The sequence below is a fragment of the Perognathus longimembris genome, chromosome 2, assembly GCF_023159225.1.
Source record: "Perognathus longimembris pacificus isolate PPM17 chromosome 2, ASM2315922v1, whole genome shotgun sequence".
In the NCBI taxonomy this organism is placed as follows: domain Eukaryota; kingdom Metazoa; phylum Chordata; class Mammalia; order Rodentia; family Heteromyidae; genus Perognathus; species Perognathus longimembris.
Window position 1 is genome coordinate 143,490,032 of NC_063162.1, and position 24,969 is coordinate 143,515,000.

The following is a 24,969-nucleotide window of genomic DNA, read 5'->3' on the forward strand; positions in this document are numbered from 1 at the left end:
CTATGGGGGGAAAATGTAGCAGAACCGAGGAAATCCTCAGTGGTAGGGAAGAATGAATCAGCATGAATCACTGATGTTGGCTTGCGTTCTAAGAATGAAATGCTGGTTTCTGTGTTGGAGCATGGTAAAGGGGAAGGGGAATTCATCTTCACCATAATCAGGTGGAGCTTGTCTTAGTTCACTCAGGCTGTTCTAGCAAAATACCATAGCTGAGTGACAGAAATGTATTTATTATGGTTTGCGAGCTGGGAAGTCCAAGATCAGGATACTAGTAGATTGGATGTCTGATCAGGACTGGCTTTCCAGTTCACAGATGATACCTTCTCATTGTGTCTGTACAAGGAAGGGGAGGGGAGAAATGTGAATTCCAGGGCGTGCCTGGGATTTGGGATCTTCTGTTTCTCATTGTTCAATACTCTAATGTGTTCCCCACAGTGTGTCCTTTGGGCCATTTCCACCAACAATAATACTTGTTACATGGAAAATAGAAGGGGAGAGTCCCCTTTGGTCAAATACAGAGTTAGTCCAAGCAACACAGGCCTCCTTTAGTCAACTAGGCTTGGGAAATCTCCAAGTGTGAATTCAGTGCTCAGTGTTTATGAGATCACAGGACTGTTTTGTTTTCCAGAATACCTCTTGGGATAAGAATATGGGGGACAGACTCTAAGACACAGACCAAACATGGATCTAGTAGCCAGCAGTATCTTCCTCAAACACTGGACATAATCATCAATAAGAATAGCCATCTCCTCATTGTGACTTGTCACCATTACAGCCAGTCTTTACTGATGAACTCCACTTCAGGTTGACTTGAGGGGGCAGGGATTATGGTACAATGGAGAGGCTGGGAACGCATGGCTGTGTGCTTTGCTTCTTGATTTACTCCCTTGACCTGTTCTCTCATTTCCTTTCCCATGTGTAACCTACACATCATTATTTGGTGCATACTGTCTTCAGTGCCTGCCGATGGCAATACCACAAGTCTTATGCTTTGCTTTAGCTTTCCAATTAGCACTATGCTTTCCATACCCATCACATCACCACGTTCCCATCAAATCTGTTACTTCTAACTGTTGCCTAACTCATACAGCTGTGCTACCTGTCCACTGTCACAGTGAGAGACACCCTACAGCCTCCAGAAAACAAGTCTGCACTGGGCCTGGGTCCCTTTATGGGCCCCATGTGAGAGAAATCTATGACTCTATCTATCTTGCTTTAATGAGTAGAATACATATCTGTTCTCTGGGGCCATTAAGAGATTTCCAGCACTCTACATGGGTCTTATCTTTCCAAATAGTATCTCCTCTTCGATCATATTAACAGCACTTTGAGTCTGTCTGAACAGATCACATCATCTTTTTTTTTTTTTTTTTTGGCCAGTCCTGGGGCTTGGACTCAGGGCCTGAGCACTGTCCCTGGCTTCTTTTTGCTCAAGGCTAGCACTCTGCCACTTGAGCCACAGCGCCGCTTCTGGCCGTTTTCTGTATATGTGGTGCTGGGGAATTGAACCCAGGGCCTCATGTATACGAGGCAAGCACTCTTGCCACTAGGCCACATCCCCAGCCCACATCATCTTTTTTCATACAGAAATACAAGCGACTTGAAGGTGAGAAGAGCATGCAGATTATAAGATGTGTACGCAAGATTGTGTAGTGTACTAGTTAGCATTTCCGATGCTATGACAGAATGTGTAACATCAACAACTTAGAAGGCAAAAAGTCCGTTGTTTCAGAGGTTGCAGGCCATGATACTCAGGTTCCATTGCTTCTGAGTCCATGGCCAGGCAATGGCTACATAGCTGAGGAAACAAGCTGCCTCATGGTGGACAGGAAGAAGACTGGAAAGGGCCTGGACAAAACATCCCTTTCAAAGGCATTCCTGTAGTGACCCTTTTCCTCTAATCAGGCCCTGCCTTCTACAGTCTCTATCACCTCCATTGATAGATTAATTTATTTATGTATATAGAACCCCCACAATCCAATTGTCTCTGTAAACTCCCTCAGAAATACTCCTAGAAGGGCTGGGGATATAGCCTAGTGGCAAGAGTGCCTGCCTCGGATACATGAGGCCCTAGGTTCGATTCCCCAGCACCACATATACAGAAAACGGCCAGAAGCGGCGCTGTGGCTCAAGTGGCAGAGTGCTAGCCTTGAGCGGGAAGAAGCCAGGGACAGTGCTCAGGCCCTGAGTCCAAGGCTCAGGACTGGCCAAAAAAAAAAAAGAAATACTCCTAGAAGTACACTTCATTATTCTCCCTAGGTGTTTCTCAGTCTAATCAAGTTGATATTCAAGATTCATCATCACATATGGGTTCTCCTTATCAATCTGAAATGTTCCGGTTCTACTTTTTCTTCTGGTTCTTCCTTAGGTAAGCGAAACATTCCTGCTGTAGGAGTTTGCCTCAACAATAGATAAAGTAATCAGTTGATTTTCTTGCTTTCCTGATAGAAAACGAACTCTGAGGACAGAAACTTTGTCTCTTATTCATCCTGATATTCCCAGTGCCTAGAACAATATCTGACACATAATATGTGCACAGTCAATATTTGTTGAATGACTAAGTCTAAGTGTATTGCCTCTTGGTACATGTCTTTCATGATATGTATCCTCAAAGAAACCTTAAATAGGAAGGTCTTGTTATTTTTCTAGTTTTAGTAGTTTGTATTTTTTTCCCTTTGAAGATAAATGAGAGGAGCAAGGGGAAATATCTCTTAAAATCAAGGCTTGGAAGATGTTAATTGTTTCCATCAGTAGTCCATCAAAGTAATAAAGTTAGTTATAGTTTGGAAAGCCATCTGGTGATCCAAAGGTTCAACAGACAAGGCAAATGGTGTCTGCTCATGGTACCATCTGGGCTCCACTGACCCGGATCATCAATTGAGTTTTTACTGGGCTCTCACCTCATGTTCCAAACCCAGGAGTATGCCATTGCCCATAGCTTAACTGTTGGGAGTCTGCTCAAAGAATCAGAAAGAATGTAGGATTAGAAACTAGATCTGGCTTCTGGTCTTCCCTCAGCGACGCCCATCACAGGACTAAAAGGAGTCACCTCATCCTTTTCCTTGCCTTTAAATTTTACTGGCAGGCCAGATGTGATGTTATACACCGAGATCATGGCTTGAGGTCAGTGTGGGCAAAGTTACCATGAGACCTGGATCTGGAAAACAAACTCAGAGCAAAAGGAGTGGTGGTGTGGCTTAAGGGATAGAGCACGCAAGCAGCAAAGTTCTGAGTTCAAGCCCCGGTCACACCCTCCAAAATCTACTGGAGAGCTTGCCTAGATTGCAGGTCTGATTTGGAATCCTCAGGGCTCCTTGTTCTCTTTGTGATTCCTCTGCTCCTTTGGCTTGAGTTCACCTAGCTGCTTGCAGCCAGCTGGTGTCTTGGGAAGATGGATTACTTCAAGAGCCCCCTTCCCTGGACAGCTCCAGGCCAGGTACCCAAGCCCCTGCAGGGGAGCATCCTCATCTTCACGTCTCTGGAGAATCCCTGCCCTGTGCCTCCTTCTAGGGAAGGGATGGCACTTTAAGAAATGGTATGCGTCTCTCATTCATTTTCTTTCCGAGCTATGAAGAGAGGGGGCTAGAATGATCATCTCTAAAGTACTACAATCTGTGCTTAGATCTTTTCCTCCTGTTTCTTCCCAGTGGTGCCTGAAATTCTTCTGCCATTAAATTCTCCTACTTTTCATTGTCACACATCTGGCCTTTCTAATACCTCACACGTTCTCCCAGTGGCCTTGAGCCTCTTCCTTGCCCTGGCCTCCTTGTCCATGAAGAAGTGACTCCAGTTTCTGCCATGTTGTGAGTCCATGCATCATTAAAGGAGAGGCGACTTTGTTGTATAATTTCACAGGATGCATGTCCTGCACACACACACACACACACACACACACACACACACACACACACACTTACCGTTGATATCCTAGAATACACATGCCTTGGTATATCGTGTGGGTGAAAATATTCAGGGACAGCCAAATGACTATTTTAATGTTTCCTTGTCCCTGTGGTGCCATCCAACTATTTATTTAGTAGCTGCATGCTCATTGCCTCGACAACTTTGCCTTAAAGGCTGTTCTTCATGTTTATGATTCTTACTGTGAAAAAAATTGCTTGCCTAACATCTGTTCTGAATTTGTTTTTTCTTTATTTTTATTTATCTATTCCCAATTGAATTTGCGCCAAGGACAGTAACTTGAATTGGAATCTTCAGTGTCCTTCAGGATTTCTATACACTTCAATACATCTCTTAATTACTCTTTTTTTTATTGTTATGAGATATACATCTATACCCTACTCACACAGGCAGATTGGTTTGCAGCTTACCTCAGCCTGTCCTCCTCTGGGGAGTAAGTTTTATTAACTGAATAAATTAAATGGCAGGGTATATTCAATAGAGGAGGGAGGTTTATCGTTATGGGCTTGTTTCAGATATTTTTCCTCCTGGCCGCCCAATTCTCTCCTGTAGCCATTGCTCTGTTTTGAAGGAAACTTAATATAGTCTTAATTCACTAGGATGAGAAGAGCCACTTCCTTTTACTGATGAAGACTCGGGTGGGGGGGTAAGAGGGGGCGGTGGAGCTATTCTCCTACCCACTTCCAGGAAGGAGAGAGTGGAGCCACAACTCAGGAGAAGAAAAGCACTTGGACTTGTGTTTCCTGGCTGCCAGGCCTGGGGTCTTTCCCAGGCACCAGAAGGCCTCCTGTGGGAACCTTGCCACCATCTGCACACTAAGCCATTGGAACAGCCACCAGCCTTCCCAGAGTGGGTGTTATGCATGGATCTATGAGAATGGCAAGGGTAGTGCAGCAAGGAAAGTGGACAGGGTAGTGCAGGGTAAATCCAGATGAAGTTTCCTCTTTCCTAGGGACTCCCCTGGTGGAGTCATGGCTTTCTGGTTTCTCCCAGGCTAGTTTGTATGAGATGGGACCCAAGTCTGCAATGACCCCCGTGTTGTTTCCACTTAGAAACCAACCTAGGGAGCCACCATGATGCACCAGAGCACGTAGAGTTCTCCCAGAAGGGAGTGAGCTCTGCTTTTTCATCCAATGCTTGGAAATCTTCCAGGTATAGCAACAGTCACCCAGGCGCTAAAGAGATTGGCCTAATGTTACCAGTTGCAACTCCAAATGTGATGCCCTTTCCACCATCTATTCTCTGATTGTCCCAGGGGGCGGGTCCTCCTTACCCCCATTACGACCTTTCCCTTCCGTGTCTTCAGGGTGTGTGCCCAGGTCTTCTTGGACTCTGCATAGGAGGGGATGGCTACTCCATGTCTAGAAGTGTTCTGGCCACGGTCTGTGCTACAGCCATTTTGGTCTTTGCTCTGGGTGCGGCTTCCAGCTGATGACTGTGGCAGACACCACCCTTCCCTCCTAATTCGGTGTTTGATTTAGAATATAAACAGTCATGGGCTGAGTCACACTGGAAAGCCAGGTAAGAAGGGGCTGACTCCACCTTATTCCCCAAGTAGAACAGGAATCGAGAGCTACAACTTGGGAAGGATTGTACCATGGATGGCAGAGAAGGCTTCCTGTGGGAGGCAGTATTGAAACTGGTCCTAAAGGGTGAATGGGGAGGAGAGGAGAAGGGCAGTTAGGGGAAAGACCTGGAGGTGGCTGGCAGTAAGAGGGAAAGGAAGCCAACAGTTGCAGAGGGAAGCAGTGTTGGATCAGCTGGCTGCTCTCATGTCATGGAGTCCTGATTGCCAGGCACAGGATATTGTTTTGCTTTTTGCTAATAGCCGGTTAAAGTTATGTCTTACAGGCTGGCTTGTTTTGCGTGTGTGTGTGTGTGTGTGTGTGTGTGTGTGTGTGTGTGTGTGTGTGTGTGTGTGCTGGTCCTGGTTCTTGAACTCTGAGCCTGGCCACTGTCCCTAAGCTCCTTTTGCTCAACGCTAGCACTCCATCACTTGACAACAACACCACTTTTGGCTTTTGCTGTGATTACTTGGAGATAAGAGTCTCATAGGCTTTCCTGCCTGGGCTGGCTTCAAACTGTAATCCTCAGATCTCAGCTTCCTGAGTAACTAGGATTACAGGCATGAGCCACCAGTGCCTGGCTAGATTGGCCTCTTGATGCTGACAAGGAAGTAGATAGGAGGTGTAGGATGTTTATTAGGGATCCTTGCCTGTGAAGGGCAGATGGCAAGGGCTGAGAAAGCCACTCTCTAACTGGACCAAGCAGACATCCCCATCCTGCTGTCTGTTGTCACTGGATGGCAGGGGGGAAGGTGCCCTTGGGCAGTGTGGCTCCCTGCTATGAAAGCCAACAACATCAGAGCTGACATCTGCCTTTGTAGACTCCCTGAAGGGAGTCTGGGTGAGGACACATCACAGAATTTCCACAATGTGGAAACTGATTCAGATGAACAAAAGCATTGGGTTGAAGTGGGCTGAGCCATGGCTTCTGTGGGCTCCATTCTCCAGCAGCCACTTTTTTTTCTGCACAGCTATATCCAAGACTCGCTCTGTATGGGGCACTTAAAGGTAGGTGCACATTTGATGAAGCCACAGGTGGCACCTCTCCTGAATGTGGAGTGAAGAAGAAAGAAAAGCCCCTAAGTATTATTAGAGAACAGCCAGGACTTTGAAAATGGGGAGACAAATGTGAGTACAGAGAAATCAACTCTGAGGTTTCAATTCTGAGATTTCAAGGACTACAAAGATAGACTCCAACTATCCTTGTATTTTCTCTATTGGCCCAGAGTTCTGCCAGGCCTGCCTAACAAGACTAGGCAGAATGTAAGTAGGAGGATTACGGTCCATGGCCAGGGGGCAGAAAGAGTGAGACCCAATACAAATAAATAAATAAAAAATGGCCTGGGGGCATTGTTCAAGTGGTAGGTCGACTGCCTAGCATGCCCAAGGCCTTGAGTTCAAACCCCAGTACAACTCCCTCCCCCAACCCCCCCCCCCCCGCAAAGAAGAATGAACAAGATGGCCTCATGAACCAATCAGAGATCAAGCCCGGGACTCCTAGGGCCATGGCTTCACTATAGTACTATTGGGAGGCACCAACCCCAGAAGAATCCCTAGAAGGTGAATTTCTGAAAACTCCCAGCTCTGCACTTCTCAGGATCTCTCTGGACTTTTGGAAGTTGTGAGTGTCTCCGACACTTATGTCCACCTCTCCCTATGGAGCTTCCTAATCTGCCATATATACAGTGCAGCTGTAGATAAGAGATTTGAGGTCAGGACAGCAGTTCCACGGTTACCATCTTCCACCTACTGGGAAATCAAGTGGTCGCTGAGATGCAGATTCCTCCTCCTGATGTCCAGTCAGTAGTCTCTTGATCTCTCCTGGGGACCAACACGGGGGCAGCCCACATGCCGGGGCGGGCAAGACCCCTCGTATTCTATGGTGCCCACCTGTGCTCATGGTGTCCACATTCACATACAACTTCCTACTGACAAACGTCCTGTCTAGCCTCCATCATGGCTTCTTTTATCAAAGGAATGGGCTCATAGCAGCTGTGATTTGCTTGAGGTGACAGAGCTATTAAGCCTTGAGTCAAGTCTAAGTCCCTCAGACTTGTGCACCACAGAGGCTGTCTTGACAACCTCACTGCACTCCATGGAAGCTTCCGTGGGCCAATCCAGTGACCCTCTCCATACCTACCTACCTTTACTCCTGTTCAGAATTCACTCACAACAATTGGGAAATACTGGAACATTGGAAGATGTAACATGGAAAGTGGTAGGGGCCATGAGTGTCTTCACCAGATGCTGAGGCTTTTGGCTTCCTCCAGACTTTTAGAAATGTATCAGCAGGGCCCATGCAAGGCCTAGCCAAAATATGTGCTCAGTAAACACTTCCAAATGTACCGATGCATACTAAGATCATTAACAGCTATTGCTTATTAACAGAACTGGACATATTATTTCACTGTGTGCTTTCCGCCCAGCTGTGTTCTGCCTGTGGGTGACCCTTCCCCTCAAAGGCTTTCTAGCTTAGTCACCCCTGGCGGGGGCGGGGGGGGGGAGGGCCTTCTGGAACACAGCCAGGCAACCCCCAGGCAAATGCCAACCATCTTGCTTCCTTTGGACCTAATGCAGCTGTGCTATCTTGGTTGAACTAACTGGTCAATTTTTTTTTTCCTTTTAGAAAAGAAAACCATTAATTAAATGAGTTGAACAAGTGTTATTTTTGCCTACATAATGCTTCTCTGATTCGCCCACATTTTTTCCTTCAACCAGGTGTTTTCAGGTTGAATAAGCAAATTATTATGTACATAAATAAGTATAAATGAATAACCGGTTACAAATTTCATGTCCCTAAAGGAGTCGATGTATAACTTGGACTAGAGGAGCGCAAGACCTCCACTTCCTTAATTGGGCTGAAGGTTTTCTGGTCCATTAAGCAAGGATAGGTCCGAAACCTCCACCTTGAAAACATGTGGTTTGCAGAGTCGGGGGTGGGGGAGTGGGGGGGGAGGGGGCGGGGGGGTACTGCTTGCCCTGGGGCTGGGTCGTAGAGAAGGTGGAACCGGAAGAAGAGGATTTGCACATGTGCAGTGATGAGGGACAGCTCTGAGACTGAAATCAAATCCCTCATCTTGAACTGTCTGTGTTTCCTGTTCTAAAAAGTGGTATGCTAAGTACCCTATCCATTTTCTATAGCACTGGGTGTGACAATAGAGGATGTGTACTCAGTAAATGCTTACAATTGTGGCTGTTCCCTCTGAGGGTCTGAGAAGGATTCACAATCCATCCAAATACTTCATTGATCACTTTCACTAATAGGGAAGTTTCTTTGTACCAGAAAGAGAGTAGATAATGTTTGAAAACTGTTATTACATTTCCTTCTGGATTCATCGGAACAATAGGATTTAAAGCCACAGCAAATGGCAGCAAACCTAGACTTTGTTCCAATGTTCAGCTGCAGCCCAGAGTTTCAGGAGTTTACACATGAAATGGTTTCCCTCCTGAGTGTTGAGTGGAGCTGGACACATGCAAGCCCTCACGGCAGAGCCATGGCAGAACGCACACAAATGTGGCCATGGATTCACGTAAATGCCACAGACTAGCAAATATAAAGAAAGGTTTATCCAGAAAGGCTCTGGAGACATAGAGGCCCAACCCCGATGGGTGGCCTTTGGTGAGAGCCTTATGCTGGAGGGCCCTCTCTGTAGAGTCCCAAGGTGGTACCAGGCATGACACAGTGAGAAAAGCACACCTAAGATCCAAACCTACTCAAAGACACTCTCAGATAACAACCCTGCTTTCCAGATAACCAACCCATGAGTCCACGAATGGATCGGTCCATTCATGTGCAGACTTTTCAGGACCTAGTTACTTCTGAGAGGCCCCACCCTTTAATACTTTATGAAGATTAAATTTCAACAGGAGGTTGGGCAGAGACATTTAAGCCATAGAACATTTCAAAGTTCAAAACAGAGAACAGACTCTCTTCAAAAAAGAATCTTTGAAATGGCAGGATGGCCTCAGGTCTTGGCAAGATTGAGAGGGAAACACAGGAACCATGCTGGTTATATTAGTTAGGACACTGTGATTGTTACTAAATGATCCAAACAAAAGTCAAACTAATGTCAACACAACTAACTTATTTAAGCTGCAGCAGGCAGAGCTCTGAACTTGACTTTGTACTTTTTAGACAGTCTCTCTGTGCATCTTAAATCTCTGCTCCTTCTACAGATAGGTTCTTTCCATGTATTAGAAAAATGGCCACCATCATCGATTTCCTGTTGTGTAGCTCCAGAAGAAACAGCTTTTCACCCCAGCATTCATGTAGAAACCCCAATGAAGGATTCTGACTGACCCTACCTGGGTCAAGTGCACAACCTTTAGACCAGTCGTGGTTGCCAAGGAGACGGATGCTATGTTGGGCCATACTCGGGGATGGTGACTTCATCTCCATGACCAGAGGGGCAGGGTTCTGTCATTGGTAGTCTCTTGAGAGCTATTCAGAATGGGAGGATGGCTTCTCAAAGAGCACTGGGCCGAGGATGGAAACATCTCACGCATCCAAAGGAAAGGCTACATATGCTTAAGCCAGGCTTCATTTATATTTTTCTCTATTCAAGATCTTTGAAGAAGCTCCTCAAACTACAGATGAGCATTTTTATAAATATAAATTCACAAGATTGCCCAATTTACATGTAAAATGGGGCCAGTTTTCTCCTGAGGTTCATAAACTAGCGCTGAAGCAATTCTGAAGGAATTGTTTCAAAATTGTTTTTAGCATTAGCAATATTACTAGAAAGAAGTAGAAAGGCTCCCAAGATGACTACTTTGGAAGGACAACTTGGATCAGAATATGAAAGTCTTATTTTGTTTTTATTTTTAAATCCATATTGTGTGCAAAACTATTTTGACTAATAATAAAATCATTACGGAATATCAAAACTAAATATCTATGCATCCCACAATGAAATAGCTTTTCTCTCTAAGACTTTAGGGCTTCAGATAGAGTGACCTTACCTGCAATCGCAGCTAGTCAGCAGGTGGAGATTGAGAGGATCAGGTCTGAGGCCAGACTAGGTAATAAGCAGGAGACCCCGATCCAAAAAAAATAACTAACGCAAGAGGGGCTGGAGTGCAAACAGTACCGTCCCTGACTTGGACAAGGCACTGAGTTCAAAACCTCATTGTTACAAAAAAACGACTTTAAAGGATTTAGGGAAATAAGACTGGTTGAGGATTTTGGTTAAATATACATCAGGCTTTTCCATATGGGTCCCGAAATGGCTTACTGTCAGTCTCATCAGGATCCCTTGGAATTCTGGTCTGGGGAGCTTGAGAGGGTCCAGGCACTGTTATTTCCTGAGTAAATAACAAAACCACTTGTTTATGACCAGCCGCTAAGGCTGCAGGCCACTGTCCTCGGAAAGACAGCATTGGTCAGTGCATGGCTAGAGCTTGGGTGAATTGAGGTGCCTGTTCAAATGTAGGTTTCTGGTTCCACCCAGGACTGGTAGATCTGAGGCTAGGTAAGGTGTGACTTGACGAAGCTTCTGGGAGATTTGTTAAAAAGCCACTTTTATTTTTAAATAATTATAGTCATAGGAAAAATGTAAAAAGACATCTTGTGAACTCTTTATCCAGCGTTCCCCAGTAGTAATCTCTCAGTGTAACTATGGTGTATTATCAAAATCAGGAAGTTAACATTGGTTCATACACAGAGTATTCAGACTTGGTTCACATCTATATGCACTTGTGCATATGTGTGTGAGAGAGAGGGGGGGAAAGTGTGTGTGTGTGTGTGTGTGTGTGTGTGTGTGTGTACAGAGTACTATGCATGTCTGTCTCCCTGCTAGTACTGCACAGTCTTAGTTATGATAGTCAAATCTTGAGGATCATTTTCACTGATCCTTTCCACTCTAGTTTTATTTTTTAAAGATTTATTCAGTTATTCAAAGTCCTTTCTCTTTCCATGTAAATTTTAAAGTTTGTCTATATCTGAAAAACCCCCTCTGAGACTCTGGTTGGAATTGCCTTATACCTATAGACCACTTTGGGGAGAGTTGCCATCTCTACAGTGTCATCGAATCCTAGAGTATTCTAGGCCTTTCCATGCCCTCGGGACTTCTCTAATTTCTTTGATCAATGTGGCCAATGATAGTCTGTTTTAATTTTGTCTTCCACATCTCATTGTTAGTATATGGAAATGTTGCCAGATATGGAAGCCATGTCTGTAAATTGGGAAGTGAAGAAGGAATAATCGTTATTCAAGGCCAATATCTTATCTCAAAAACAAGGGACAAACAAAAGGTCTGGGAGGGTGGCTCAAATGGCAGAGCACTAGCCTAGTGTGTACAATGCCCTGGGTTCAATCCCTAGCACTGGAAAGGAATGCTATTGATTTTTTTTAATATATTGATCTTGAATCTTGCTACCTTTGTACTATTCCTTCATCTATTCTCTGTGCAAAATCATGTTATGAAAATGGAGGTGATTTTTAATTCCTTTCCAACCTATATGCTTCCGATTTCTATTTCTTGCCTTATTGTACCGGCAAGCACTTCTAGTATCAAGTCTTTCCCAGTACTGAGGAAGCATTCTGTCCAGTGTTGCACCACAAATTGTGATGGAGCTTTTCCTTACAGGCTGGAGAATTTCTCCACTGTGCCTTGCATTTTCACCACAAACAAGCCCTGGGTTTTGTCAAACTATATAACCACATTTTTTTAAGGAAGTATGATAGATTATATTAATGATTTAGAAAATACTGAACCAGTTTTTCATATCTAGTATAAGTGCCACTTGGTTATGGTGCAAAAATCTTTTGACACATCGCTAGATTTGATGTGTTTTATGTCCAGAATGTGAAGCATGCTGGTCTGTGCTTTTCTTGTTTGTACCGTCTTCACCTGGCTTCGATATCAAGATATCAAGATAATGGTAGCCTCACACAGAGTTGGGAAGTACCTCTTGTCCCTTCTGAGGAAGATTCTGTGAAGTTCTCATTAGTGCTTGAAATGCTCTGTACTAACATGGAGCATTGCAAGCATCTGGGCCTGAAGAAGTCTATTTTGGGAAAATTTTAAACTGGGAATTTAGTTTTTTATGCTTATGGGATTATTCAGCTTGCGTTGTTCATTTTGGTTAAGCTTTAGTCATCTTGAATTAAAAAAAATTTGTTCTATTTCTAGTTTTCAAATGCATGAGGGCTGCTAAGTGAAATGAACTCCACATTATGGAAACAAGTGTTATACCATTGTGCCATGTGAAATCGTGCCCTTTTTTTTCTCTCATATTCCTTTCCTGTGGTTTTACCCCCACTATCACTGTATCTCATCTTAGTACCCTGGATACTGTATATACGTGTATTAAAACTAGGGATGGGAAAGGGCATACCAAAATGGAGAAACAAAGGATAAATATAAGCCATTCCAAAAGCAATACTTACAAAACCATTTGGTGTAAACCAGCTGTACCACTCATGGTGGGGAGAGGGAAAAAGGGAGGGGAGAGGCGGGGGGGGGGGGGAATGAGGGAGGGGGTAACAAGTTGAACAAGAAATGTACTCACTGCCTTACATATGAAACTGTAACCCCTCTGTACTTCACTTTGGCAATAAAAGGAAAGAAAATTAAAAAATAAAAAGCATTAGGACAATGTGGTTTGTAGTGGTCCCTTATTCCCTTAGTGACTGCTAAATCTACAGGATAATCTCTTTGTTCCTGATAATGGTAATTTCTGTATTTTCTCTTTCCATCTTTGTTAATATTGCTAGAAGTTTATTGGTTTTACTGATTTCTTCCCCTAAGAGCCAGTTTTTAAGAATTTATCGTCTATCTATCTATCTGTCTAAATTGGTGGTACTAGAGTTTGAACCTAGGACCTGTGCTTGCTAGGCAGGTGCTCTTCCATTTGAACCATACCCCAGTCCTTTTTGCTTTCAGTTTGCTTTTCAAGTGGAGTCTTACACCAGGCTGACCTTATACATCAATCCTTCTCTACTCACCTCCTGAGTAGCTGGGATCACAAGTATGTACCACCATGCCCAGCTTGTTTCTGAGATGGCGTCTTGCTAACTTTTGCACTTTACTACACTCAGCTCATATTCTTTCCCTCTTTCTACATGGTTTAGGTTTATTGCTCTTCTTTTTCTAGTTCCTTGGGGGTAGGAATGGAACATAGATTATTCACTTAGATCTTTCCTCAGGTAACATTCAGTATCATGAATTTCTCCTTCATCATTGCTTTAGCTGCAACTCCATACTGCATTTTGCCATCTTGTGACTTCACTATTATATCACATTCATACTTACAGTAATATATAGTTTTTCTTTTAATCCCTTATTTCTTGTTTTAGCTTTCTTGCCTTCTTATAGGTTACTTAAACATTAGTTGGTATTCCATTTCAAACTTTAATATATCCCTTTGTGAAAGTTTCCCAGTGGCTGTGTAAATATACATACGTCATTTATCATAGTCAATGAATAAGGATGCTTTGCCACTCTACGTGAGAAACCTTCTACACTCTATGTGTAGAAACCTTGCACTTTGGTTCCTTTACCTCTTTACTTTTAAATACTAGTATGCAAGTATTTAAATACCATTGTCACATCAGATGGGACAGTAATTTTTGCTTCCGTCATCAAGGATAACGTAAGGATCTCATACGAAGAAGGATAAGCTATCAGTTTTGTCTATTCCTTAGTTCTTCTTTTCTGAAGTTCTAAACTTGCTTCTGCTTTCATTTCCCTTTAGCTTTTCAGTAAGAGATCAGCTGGGCACTGGTGGCTCATGCCTATAACTGTAGCTACTCAGGAGGCTGAGATCTGACAATTGTAGTTCAGAGCCAGCCCAGGCAACAAATCCACTGGACTCTTTTCCTCAAGTAACTGGCACAAAGTTGGAATGAAAACATGGCTCAAGTAGTAGAGCACCATGTGAGAAAAAAAAAAAAAGGAAAGCAAGAGCATGAGATTTAGAGTTCAAATTCCCGTTCTAGCATACGAAGTCAGATTAGCCAGTGATAAGCTTTCCTAGCTCTTCTTCATGTTAGTATGTTACTCTTTTCCTGAAAGTTACTTTTACCACCATTGCATTAGTGTCTGTACCTCCATCTTTCCTGTTAGGCTGCAAACTTCAAAGAGGCAGGGATGCTATTTTATCCAACCCAGAGTCTCCAGGGCAGGGTATAAAGGAAGCATTCCTCAAATGTTAGGGGAAAGAATTTGATGTTAGATCATCATAATGCCACTGTGGCCATGGGACACGGTTTCCTCATCTGTCCTATACCTTTACTTCCAATTTTTTAGCCTCTATTCTAATCTCAGTTCTTACCCCCCATCCCCTACTACCACCACCACCACATATACTTTTTTTTTTTGAAAGGCAAGATTGAATAAAGAAAACTTAAGTTAATCATTTCTTTTCATTGTTCCAAGGTACTATCTCGGTCGTCAGATGTATATTGTCATCTCTGAGCCAGACATGATCAAGCAAGTGCTGGTTGAGAACTTCAGTAACTTCACCAACAGAATGGTATGCAGTCTTCTCTCCGTGTGATTCTTTAGCTTCCTTCTTTCCTGTTTCCCTTCCTTCCTGCCTCTTTCCTTCCTTCCTTCTCCCCCTCCTCCTCATCTCTCGTTCTTTCTCTCTCTATATATTTACACTGATACTGAAGCTTGAACTCAGGGCCTCATGCTCTTGCTCACTCAGCTTGCTTGCTCATGGCTGGTACTCTACCACTTGAGCCACATCTTCAGTCCAGCATTTTGCTCATTAATTGGAGCTAGCCTCTTGTAGGCTTTCCTGCCTAGGCTGGCTTCACACCATAATCCTCTCAGGTCTCAGCCTCTTGCATAGCTAGGATTCTGTGTGTGGATTCTAAGTGAAAAAAAAAAAAAAAGGCTGCCAGGCTATGTAAACAGGGATTGATGGATCCTCTTATCAGTTTGAGAACCATTCCATTCAAACTTGAATTCCTCAGTAAACTTACACTTTCAAAAGAAATGTACAGGGCTGCTACAGAATGGCTCCCATTCAAGAAACACTTTCAAGAAAGCTAAAGTACCAGAGAATTCAACACCAGGAAAGATGCTAAAACCAAGGGAAAATTTTAAAGCTGTGTTCAAAGCTCTGGGAATTGCAGACTGCACAGGCTACATGACTGAGAAATACATGCAAGGCTAACAAATACTGGTATGAAAGCATATTTCTGAAGATCTTACACTTACATCTTTCCCAGAAAATATAAAAGTATTAAGGCCGGAAAGGGAAGAAAAACAAACATTCATAGGGAAATCGGTCCCCACATAGGAGTCTGTGAGAGGCTCTTTATATCAGTTCAAGGCGCCAGCCTACCAAAGGATATATACGGTTTAGGGAAGCATATTTCCTTCTTTTTATCTTTGATGAAAAAAATCTCAAAGAATGGGATTGAGGCCAGAAAGTGGTCGAGGTTGGTGTTGTTAGTATTTTTCAAAAGGGAGAGAGAGTTTCTCACAGAGAAGTTCAACAACGTTATGTTGATTGTTGGAAAAAGTTTAAAGAATTAATAAACAAAAGCTTGTGAGAATTTAATCATTGTGCCAACCATTTTTCTTTGGGTCAAATTAAACTCCCCTTTCCATTCTTATAGGGACATAATACATTTCTTCTTTTGTTGATTATTGGGCTACACGCCAGGATCCACTTAGGTGCTAATTGTGAAGTAAGAAAAGACTCAGTCTTGACCTCAAGGCTCACACTTGAGGGGCTCACACTTAAGGGAGGGAGGCAGACTGGTGGGGGCTAGCACAGCACAGTATTGAGAAGCTCCTGCCACAGAGGCTCAGGACCATCCAGATGGTTGTCTGTGCAATCATGAGGCCTGAGTTTTAAAGAAATCATAAGCATCTAGGCTGGGTGTAGTGGCTCATGTCTGTAATCCTAGTGATTGGGGAGGCAGAAATCAAGAGAGCTGAGGTTCTAGGCTTGCTCTGGCCAAAAAAAAAAAAAAAAAAAAAGAGGGGGTAACAAGACATCATTTTAACCAACAAGCTAGGTATGGTGGTGTGTGCCTGTCATCCCAGTTACACAGGAGGTAGGAAGATCAAAGTCCAAGGCAAGCCCCAGACAAAAACTAAGACTGGAGATGAAAAACAAAGCAAATCAGGGGGGTGTGGCGTAAGCATGAGGCCCAGTACTACCAAAGGGAGGGAAGGAAGGAAGGAGAGAAAGAGGGGAGGGAGGAAGGAGGAATGGGGGTCTTTCTGCATTCTCCTGTTTGAGCCATCCAGAGATGCTTTTTGGTAAGACCATCTGACACTGGGCCCATTACTACCTTGGTTTCATAGACAAGGAAACTTGGGCCCAGGCCACTAATTGGCCATAGACTACGCGGAGGGAGACAGAAGTCCACACACCCTTCAGCCCAGAGCTCCTTTGACTGGGCTACTGTAACGAGGCCTCAGGTGACGTTTCTGGTCTCAAGGTTTCATGGGGATCATTTGCCACTCAGCCAAAGCATGCCCATCTCCCAAGCCCCAGAACAGAAAAGGAGGTGACCGCCTGGCTTCAGGATGAGTAAGAACTGCAGAAGCTTAACTGTCTGTGGCTTCTAGATTCTTGTCCCCCAGCACTGGTGAGTCCCCAGTTCTGAGCGCGTGAAGGTCTGACCTCCCTCTGGGATCTTAGAGACCGGCTCTGATGGTCCAGCACAGACGATCACTCACCAGACTTGGCCTGGGACATTAATGATGGCAGGGAAGGGGTCAAGGGGCAGGCACAGGCCACGGTGTTGCATCTGAGTGGGTGGGGAAGGAGTTCTGCACCCATGAGGGCCCCTGGCAGTCAGACAGACATAAGGACCATGTCTGTGCTTGGCTTCCCATGACATCCACAATGTCACTGAGCCTGAGACAGACAGCTGACCAGAAAGCCACGCTGTCCTGGGGTGCTCTGTGCAAACGGGCCCCGTGCACACATCCCAACAGAGGGCGCCCTGCAGCCAGGCCCTCAGCCCATCCATGTCTCCTGGCGGCAGGTCCTCCGTTTGTCTGCCCTCCATTTCTTCCAGCCAGGGCCTGAGTCCGGGGGCCTCCCTCTCCAGGGGTTAGTTCCAATCCCCTTCTCTTCCACTCCACAGAAGAGTCAGCATTTTGTAACCAAACTTTCAGGCCCTGCAACTCAGACCTAAGATGGATTACAATCCTCCTGTGTACTCCTCTACCTGGAACCACAGGCGCCTGCCACTTCATTTGACATACTGCTTAAGATGAGGTTCTGGGCTGACCTCGAACCATAAATCCCTTGATCTCTGCCTCTCTAGTAGTTTGGATTACAAAATAAACCACCTCACTCAGCATATTGGTTGAGATGACTTCTTGCACACACTTTTCCCAGGCTAGCTACAAACTGTGATCCTTCTGTTCATTGCCTCTCCAGTAACTGGCATTACAGGCTTGCACCACCATCCCTGGCCTATTCTTTAAGGCTTCCTTCAGATTCTGCCCTTTCCTACCCTGCCTCCGTCCACATTCACTTTTCCTCTTCACTGAACTGCTGCCTCTCCCTTCCCCACATGACTCATTTATTCAAGTGGTCCCAGTGTGCCCTCTACTATTGACAGTAAGGGAACATATGGCTTTTGTCCTCACTGAATTATTAGTTCCTTTTTATACCACACTCGCTTCTCTGCTTTCTACTACCTTTTTATACCATGGTCCAAATAGATAATGATCATTCAGACTCCAAATGGGATTGAATCTCCATCAACTTGACATTCTCTCCAGGATGGAGTCTCCCAGGTCTTGGGAGACCCAAGGTCCATTTCTTCTTCACGTCCTTATTCACAATACGGAAAAGGACCTTGCGGGACTTAAATGGCAGAGCACCAGTGCAAAGCCCTGAGTTCAAACCTCAGCACCACCAAAACACAACCCAAAAAGCAAAAGGAAAGAAGGGAAGAGAAGAAAGAAAAGAAGGTTAACAGAAAAGGAAAGAATCAATTGAAAAAAAGAAATGAGAAAACAAAAAAGAGAAAAGTGCAGAGTAGGCCTGTAGGAAACCCTAGAGTTTATCATTTTCCATCTGGGAGTATATCCACTTAGCTCTGCTTATGGTTTTGAAGTCAATTCCATATTCATGATTTAAACAACAACAACAACCAGCCCTTAGTGACTCAATTGTTTCAAAGAAGTCACTAGAGTAGGGTTTTCTCCCAGCTTTTTGAAAGTCAAATGAACCCGGGCTTCAGAGAATTCCGGATTTGCCAGGCTTGGTTTCCCCTTTCTGATTCCATGCTACCTTTGGTCTCACAAACCACTTACTAAGTGTTCAGTGCATCCTCCTATCAGACATTGGCTCAGTAAACATTAACCACTTATTCCGTGCTAGTGAACTCCAAGTGGTCCCTTGTGACACAGAAATATTACTTTGATGCATTAAGTGAGAAGGAACTTAAATGAACACATAGTTTCATTGTTCAGCAGTGAGTGCCCTCTCTGAGCACAAATCCAGGTCTGAGTTTCGGGTATGAGTTTTGTGTGAAAGAATACTGATGGGGGCTGGGGATATGGCCTAGTGGCAAGAGTGCCTGCCTCGGATACACGAGGCCCTAGGTTCGATTCCCCAGCACCACATATACAGAAAACCGCCAGAAGCGGTGCTGTGGCTCAAGCGGCAGAGTGCTAGCCTTGAGCGAGAAGAAGCCAGGGACAGTGCTCAGGCCCTGAGTCCAAGGCCCAGGACTGGCAAAAAAAACAAAACAAAAAAACAAAAAAGAATACTGATGGGAGGTAGGGTGAGGCCCCCTTCCCCCAAAGTTTGGGGAGAACTCTGACTTTCATCAGTACTCAGAAGATATTTGAATTTCAAAGTCATTGAGGGAAATATTTATTTTTTCTTCCATTCACATTTTTAGACACTTGAGCCTATAATATAGCTTCTCTGTTGGTTTTTTTATGCACATTTCCTGTATGAACTTCCTGGACTTCTCTTGGTGTCTTCGGTCCTTCCAGAAGTTTCTCCATGTTTGTGCAACCATGGCTTACTATTATAACTTCATCTATGCATTGCTAGGACATCAATTGCCCCAGTACCTTGGCCTGTAGGTATTTTTAATTAGTGTGCATTTGTTCTTCTTCACTATGATACTCCTAAGTCATGAGGTTGACTCAGTAGAAATGATTCTACACAGTGAGTGAACTTATTGCTGGCCTGGACTTGGGGGAGTTAGGGGAAAGGGTCATAAAAGACAGGCTGGTCTTTAGTCTATGTCCAGTTGGTCCTATTGGATGGGGACATGGGAGAGGTAGGCCAAATCTTGAAACATGGTGCCTCAGAGATAGTTCTAGTCCAAAATGGAGGGTAGGCAGAACCAACAGGGTGCAGACACGCTGGCTCCCAGTTCTGCTGCTTGGAGGTGGCATTCACAGTGTGTGTGGAGGAGAGGCACTGACCCGCAGGTCCTTGTGAGCCACCCAGAGGTCAGCTCTCCAGGGACAAGTTGGGCCACACCACTGACTCACGTGAAAGCCATGTGATAGACTTGGTGAGTGGCTTCATCCTGCACCATGCTACCTCAAGGCTCTGAGGATGGGCCTCTCAACGGGCAGCTTCATCCACTTGCCATGGCAGGTGGAATCACAAGGATGAGTCACGGTGAAGCTGCCCTCCGCCGCCCCCCCCCCCCCCCGCCCGGGCCTGGTCATGGGACTCGGTGTGGAGGCGTATGAGTCACTGCAGGCCTTGGTGCCTGGCATCTTCAGCAGCGCCTGCTCCATCTCTGGACCGCACTAGTTCACTGTAGGTCATCGACAGAGAACACACTACCCAGAGCTCCAGGAAGCTCAGACCCACCCGAGTAATTATACAAAGGGGTTATGATTCAACATGCCAGTTTATTAGTGCAATGCATCGTGATCAGCATCACCTCATTCATGATTCTCTCTCATCCCTCCCAAGCCCACCCAGCTCCTCAATTTTCCTAGTTCCACAGGAAATGCATTGAATAGTATGATTCCAGCTCATTTTTGCACTCATGATTTTGAGATAGGGCTTGCTTTCTGCCTGGGCTGACCTATGGACCATAGTCCACCTATTTCAGGCCTCCTGGAACGGCAGATCGTACCCATGTGGAAGTCAGGGAGATTACTCCACTTTTGTTTGGTGGCACTGGGATTTGAACTCAAGTCCTCACCCTTGCTAGCCAGGTGCTCTACCTATACCACAGGTCCAGCCCGGTCAGATAAAAGTTCTCCCTGCAACTCACTTAGCTAGAAGAGAACACAAAACCCAAGCCCATGGGGAGCAACCTTATTGTCCAGCTCTCTGTCTCTGTGTCTGTCTCTCAGTCAGTCTGTCTGTCTCCCCCTTTTCTTTGATTTACATAAAACATTTTGCAATGCACAAGGAACTTTTGGTCTGAGCTGTGGCCTGCTCATCGCAGGTTGGGCTGGCCACTGGAGGTCGGGGTGATGGCCATACTGGGGGGCCGGGTCCCCTGCCATCTCACCTTCCGGTCTCACCTGCTTCCTTGTTCTGGAGAAAGCAGATCCCTGATGTTGCACTTGGTCTAAGAAGTGTGTTTAGCTCTGAGTTTTCCACACGATAGCTACTGGTGGAGCTCAGCATCTTTAAAGGCCCCAGGTGCCTGGGAGGCCTGAGCACGGAGACGTGGACAGTGCTAAGTGGTATTGATTCCCAACGTTCGATATTCTTTCTGCCTTGCAGGACTTTTTCATTATTTTAAATTCAGAACCTTGTTGAAAATGACTTCTTTTTTTGTGGTCTTACTGAACTCTTGCTTCAACAGGGAGTTAACGTTATGCTAGTTGAGGTGGGATTTGAACTGAGGACTGCATGCTTGCTGGGCAGGTGCTCTGCTGCTGAGCCACACCTCCAGTCCTATTTTTGTTAGTTATGAAGCTGAGTCTTGCTTCTTGCTGCACCCACCTGTCTCAGACTTCCCATAGTTGCTGAGATCACAGATGCGCTTCATTCCATAGAAATGGAATCTTTAGACTCGTCTGCCCAGGGTGGCCTGGAACCCCCATCCTCCCAATCTCATCCTCCTGGATCATTTAGGATGGCAAACCATTACACCCAGCTTGTTCTATTGAGATGAATCTCATGAACTTTTCTGCCCAGGGTGACCTCAAACCTTGACCCTCCCATTCTCAGCCTCCAACTAGCTAGGATTACAGGCATGAGCTGGATGCTGCTACTGGTATTCTTGCAGCCTACTAGAATGCTTAATGCACAATGAATTGGCAATATTGGAATCACAGTATTCCTTGGAGTCATTAAGGAACACTCTCTCTCTCTCTCTCTCTCTCTCTCTCTCTCTCTCTCTCTCTCTCTCTCTCTCTCTCTCTCTCTTTCTCTCTCTCTGCCTACTGCTTACCACTCATGTAGCTTTGGAAAACTGCCCTGTTCAGGCATCTTGGAAACCAACCAGGTCTCAGGTCAAGGTTCTTGCAAGTTTCAGCATACAGGAAACCTTTGCCCAGCTGTAGGTTCATATTCCATTGTGCCTCTTACTATTTCCTCATGATAATTTGCATAGTGGGCTGCAGCAAAACCCAGGATGGGGGCTGGGGATATGGCCTAATGGCAAGAGTGCCTGCCTCAGATACACGAGGCCCTAGGTTCGATTCCCCAGCACCACATATACAGAAAATGGCCAGAAGTGGCGCTGTGGCTCAAGTGGCAGAGTGCTAGCCTTGAGCAGGAAGAAGCCAGGGACAGTGCTCAGGCCCTGAGTCCAAGGCCCAGGACTGGCAAAAAAAAAAAAACCAGGATGGGCCTTTTGCAGCACTGTGGGAAGTGTGGGTATGTCTTGGTGGCTCTGCCAGGCTGTGGACGTACACTTTGGCTCATAATGAATGAAGTAGCACATGGCTACTTCCCTGTGCCAGCAGAGACACAAACATGCAGGGTGTCTGTCATAACTTTCCCATTGAGACTGGCTGCGTGACCATCCCAAGAGTCTCCTTGGCTGACCTACGAAGAAGTTGGGCTTTCTTTGGTAAGATCTTATTGGAAAAGGCACGCATGCAAATCTCCTCGGGAAGTCCTTGTAGTCGGCCACCAGGAAGACATTGCATGCCAGGCCATGTTCCTTACTTCCCGAGTATTAGCCAAGAGTTGATGAAACCTGGAAGATGGACAAGTGTTCATCTTACAACCAACATGGTCCTTGAGGACCATGACTCCATCCTTGTTCTTTCTTTTTTTCATGCGTGCACTGGAGCTAGAACTCAAGACCTCATGTTCTCACTTGGCTTTTTCACTCAAGGCTGGCACCTCTACCATGTGAGCCACCCCTCCAGCCCCAATGATCAAAATCTTCTTTCATGGCTCTTGTTATTCTGTTTAAACAATCAGATCTACCTCCAAGGTCTCGAAGATATTCTCTACCAGTTTCCTTTGGTGTCCCCTTCATTCTTGGGACCACACCCCATCTCCATTTCTGTGTATACATGAGGGTATCCCAACGCCGCCGTGCCTTCTTGGGGAGGAACACGCATTCTCACCTCACCGAGACGGCAGTTGTGAGTCTTGATGTCTGGACTCTGTTTTGTAGCCTGGGTCAATCTGTTTACTCTTATACAAATATCACTTTGTATAGATTTTGTATAAATATCTTAAGTAGTATAGCTTCATAACAAATCTTGTATGATGGCAGTGAGACTCCCCCTAGTCCTTTGATTCCATGCATACCTATCTATGTTGGATGCAGCGTGCTGGGTTTTGAAGAATTGACATTATAACACTACTGAGTTTTCCAACCCATGAAGGCAGCCTTACTCCTGCTCACCTACGCCTTCTTTAATTTAACTTAGCAATGTTTTACAGTTTCAGTTTAGCGTTTTAATACCACTTTCATTAAATTTGGTCCTGAGCATTTGGTAGTTTTATAGTTGTTGATGATTTGTGTGTGTTTGTTTTTGTTTGGTGCTCCTGGGGCTTGAACTCAGGGCCTGTGTGCTGTCCCTGAGCTCTTTTAGTCAAGGCTGGTGCTCTACCACTTTGAGCCACAGCTCTACTTCCAGTTTTCTAGTGGTTAATTGAAGATAAGATACTCACGGACTTTTCTAGTAGCTAGGATTGCAGGTGTGGGTCACCACCACCTGGATTCCAGCAAATTTTTAAATATATGGAATGGGCTTCAGGAGGTGAAGTGTTTGAGTTAGAGGAGTTCTGGGTTGAAAGTTGTCTAGAATGAATGTCCTTATTGAGATTTTTGTGGGTACACCAGCTTCGGTGCACAATTCCAGGGTGGAGGTTGAGGAGACTCATTTTTCCCTGGAGGTTTGGGAGACTCATTTTTCCAGGTAGATTGGCTTCCCTAGGAATAGTCTTTTATTTCCTAGGGAATAGTCTTCCCTAGGAATGGACTTTTGACGAGTGGGGTGGTTACCCTGGAGATGAGCTGTAATGTCTCCCCTAGCTTCCTCCACGAAACCTGATTCCACCCCTCAGGGTCATGGAGACAACTTAAATTCTCTCTTCTGTCTAATATGCATGCAATAAATATTGATTGGGCACATGCCAAGTGACACACATTCTAAAATCCAACAACTTTTCACATGTTACATTTTTAATGTCCTCTCATCATCTGACAACACTTTTGAAAGGACCCAATTGTTTGCTTTTCTTCTCATCAAATGAGATCTAGAAACAGAATATGACTACAACCATTGCAGCCAAATGTTACCATGAAAAAAATGCACAGGTGAGAGCTGGGTGCTGGTGGCTCACGCCTGTCATCCTAACTATTCAGGAGGCTGAGATCTGAGGATCTTAGTTCAAAACCAACCAAGGCAGGAAAGTGCATGAGACTCTTATCTCTAATTAATGAGAAAAAAAGCCAGAAGTGGGGTTGTGGGTCAAGCTTAGCCCCTGGCACCCACACAAAAACAATACTTAGCTCTAGTGAGACTCTTATCTCCAATCAACCACAGAAAACTGGCTCAAAGTGGTAGAACCCTAGCCTTGAGCAAAAGAGCTCAGGGACAGCTCCCAGGCCCTGAGTTCAAGCCCCATGAACAACATATATATATATATATATATATACATATATGTATACATATACATATGTATACATGTATACATATATATACATAGATATATACATATGTGTGTATGTATATATATATATATACACATACACATATATATACATACATAACCCTCTCCCCCCACGCACGTATGTCCCAAAATGCCATTGGCTTATGCCTGTAATCCTAGAAACTCAGAAGGCTGAGCTTTGAGAACTGCAATCCAGAGCCAGCCCAGGCAGGAAAATCCATGAGAGTCTTATCTCCAATTAATCAGCAAAAAGCTGGAAGTAAAACTGTGGCTCAAATAGCCTTGAGTGAGAAAGCTAAGGGACAGTGAGCGCATCCTGAGAGAACAAGCCCCAGGACCAGCACAACAACAAACAAATCAATCAATAAATAATAGGTGGAGCACGGTGTGGTGGTTCAAGCCCTGTGACCCTAGCTACTGGGCAGGTGAGATAGGGATCAAGGCCAGCCTAGGCAAAGGAAGTTTAAAA

At 44.8% G+C, this 24,969-nt stretch overlaps 1 protein-coding gene across 1 annotated transcript in view; it reads left to right on the top strand.

The window, feature by feature from the left end:
* Positions 1–24,969, top strand: part of Tbxas1 (thromboxane A synthase 1) — a 136,148-nt gene that overhangs the window by 40,625 nt on the left and 70,554 nt on the right. The window contains exon 4 of the mRNA XM_048340327.1: positions 14,867–14,963. Within this exon, the coding sequence (XP_048196284.1) occupies positions 14,867–14,963 (97 nt within the window). The remainder of the gene's footprint in view (positions 1–14,866; positions 14,964–24,969) is intronic.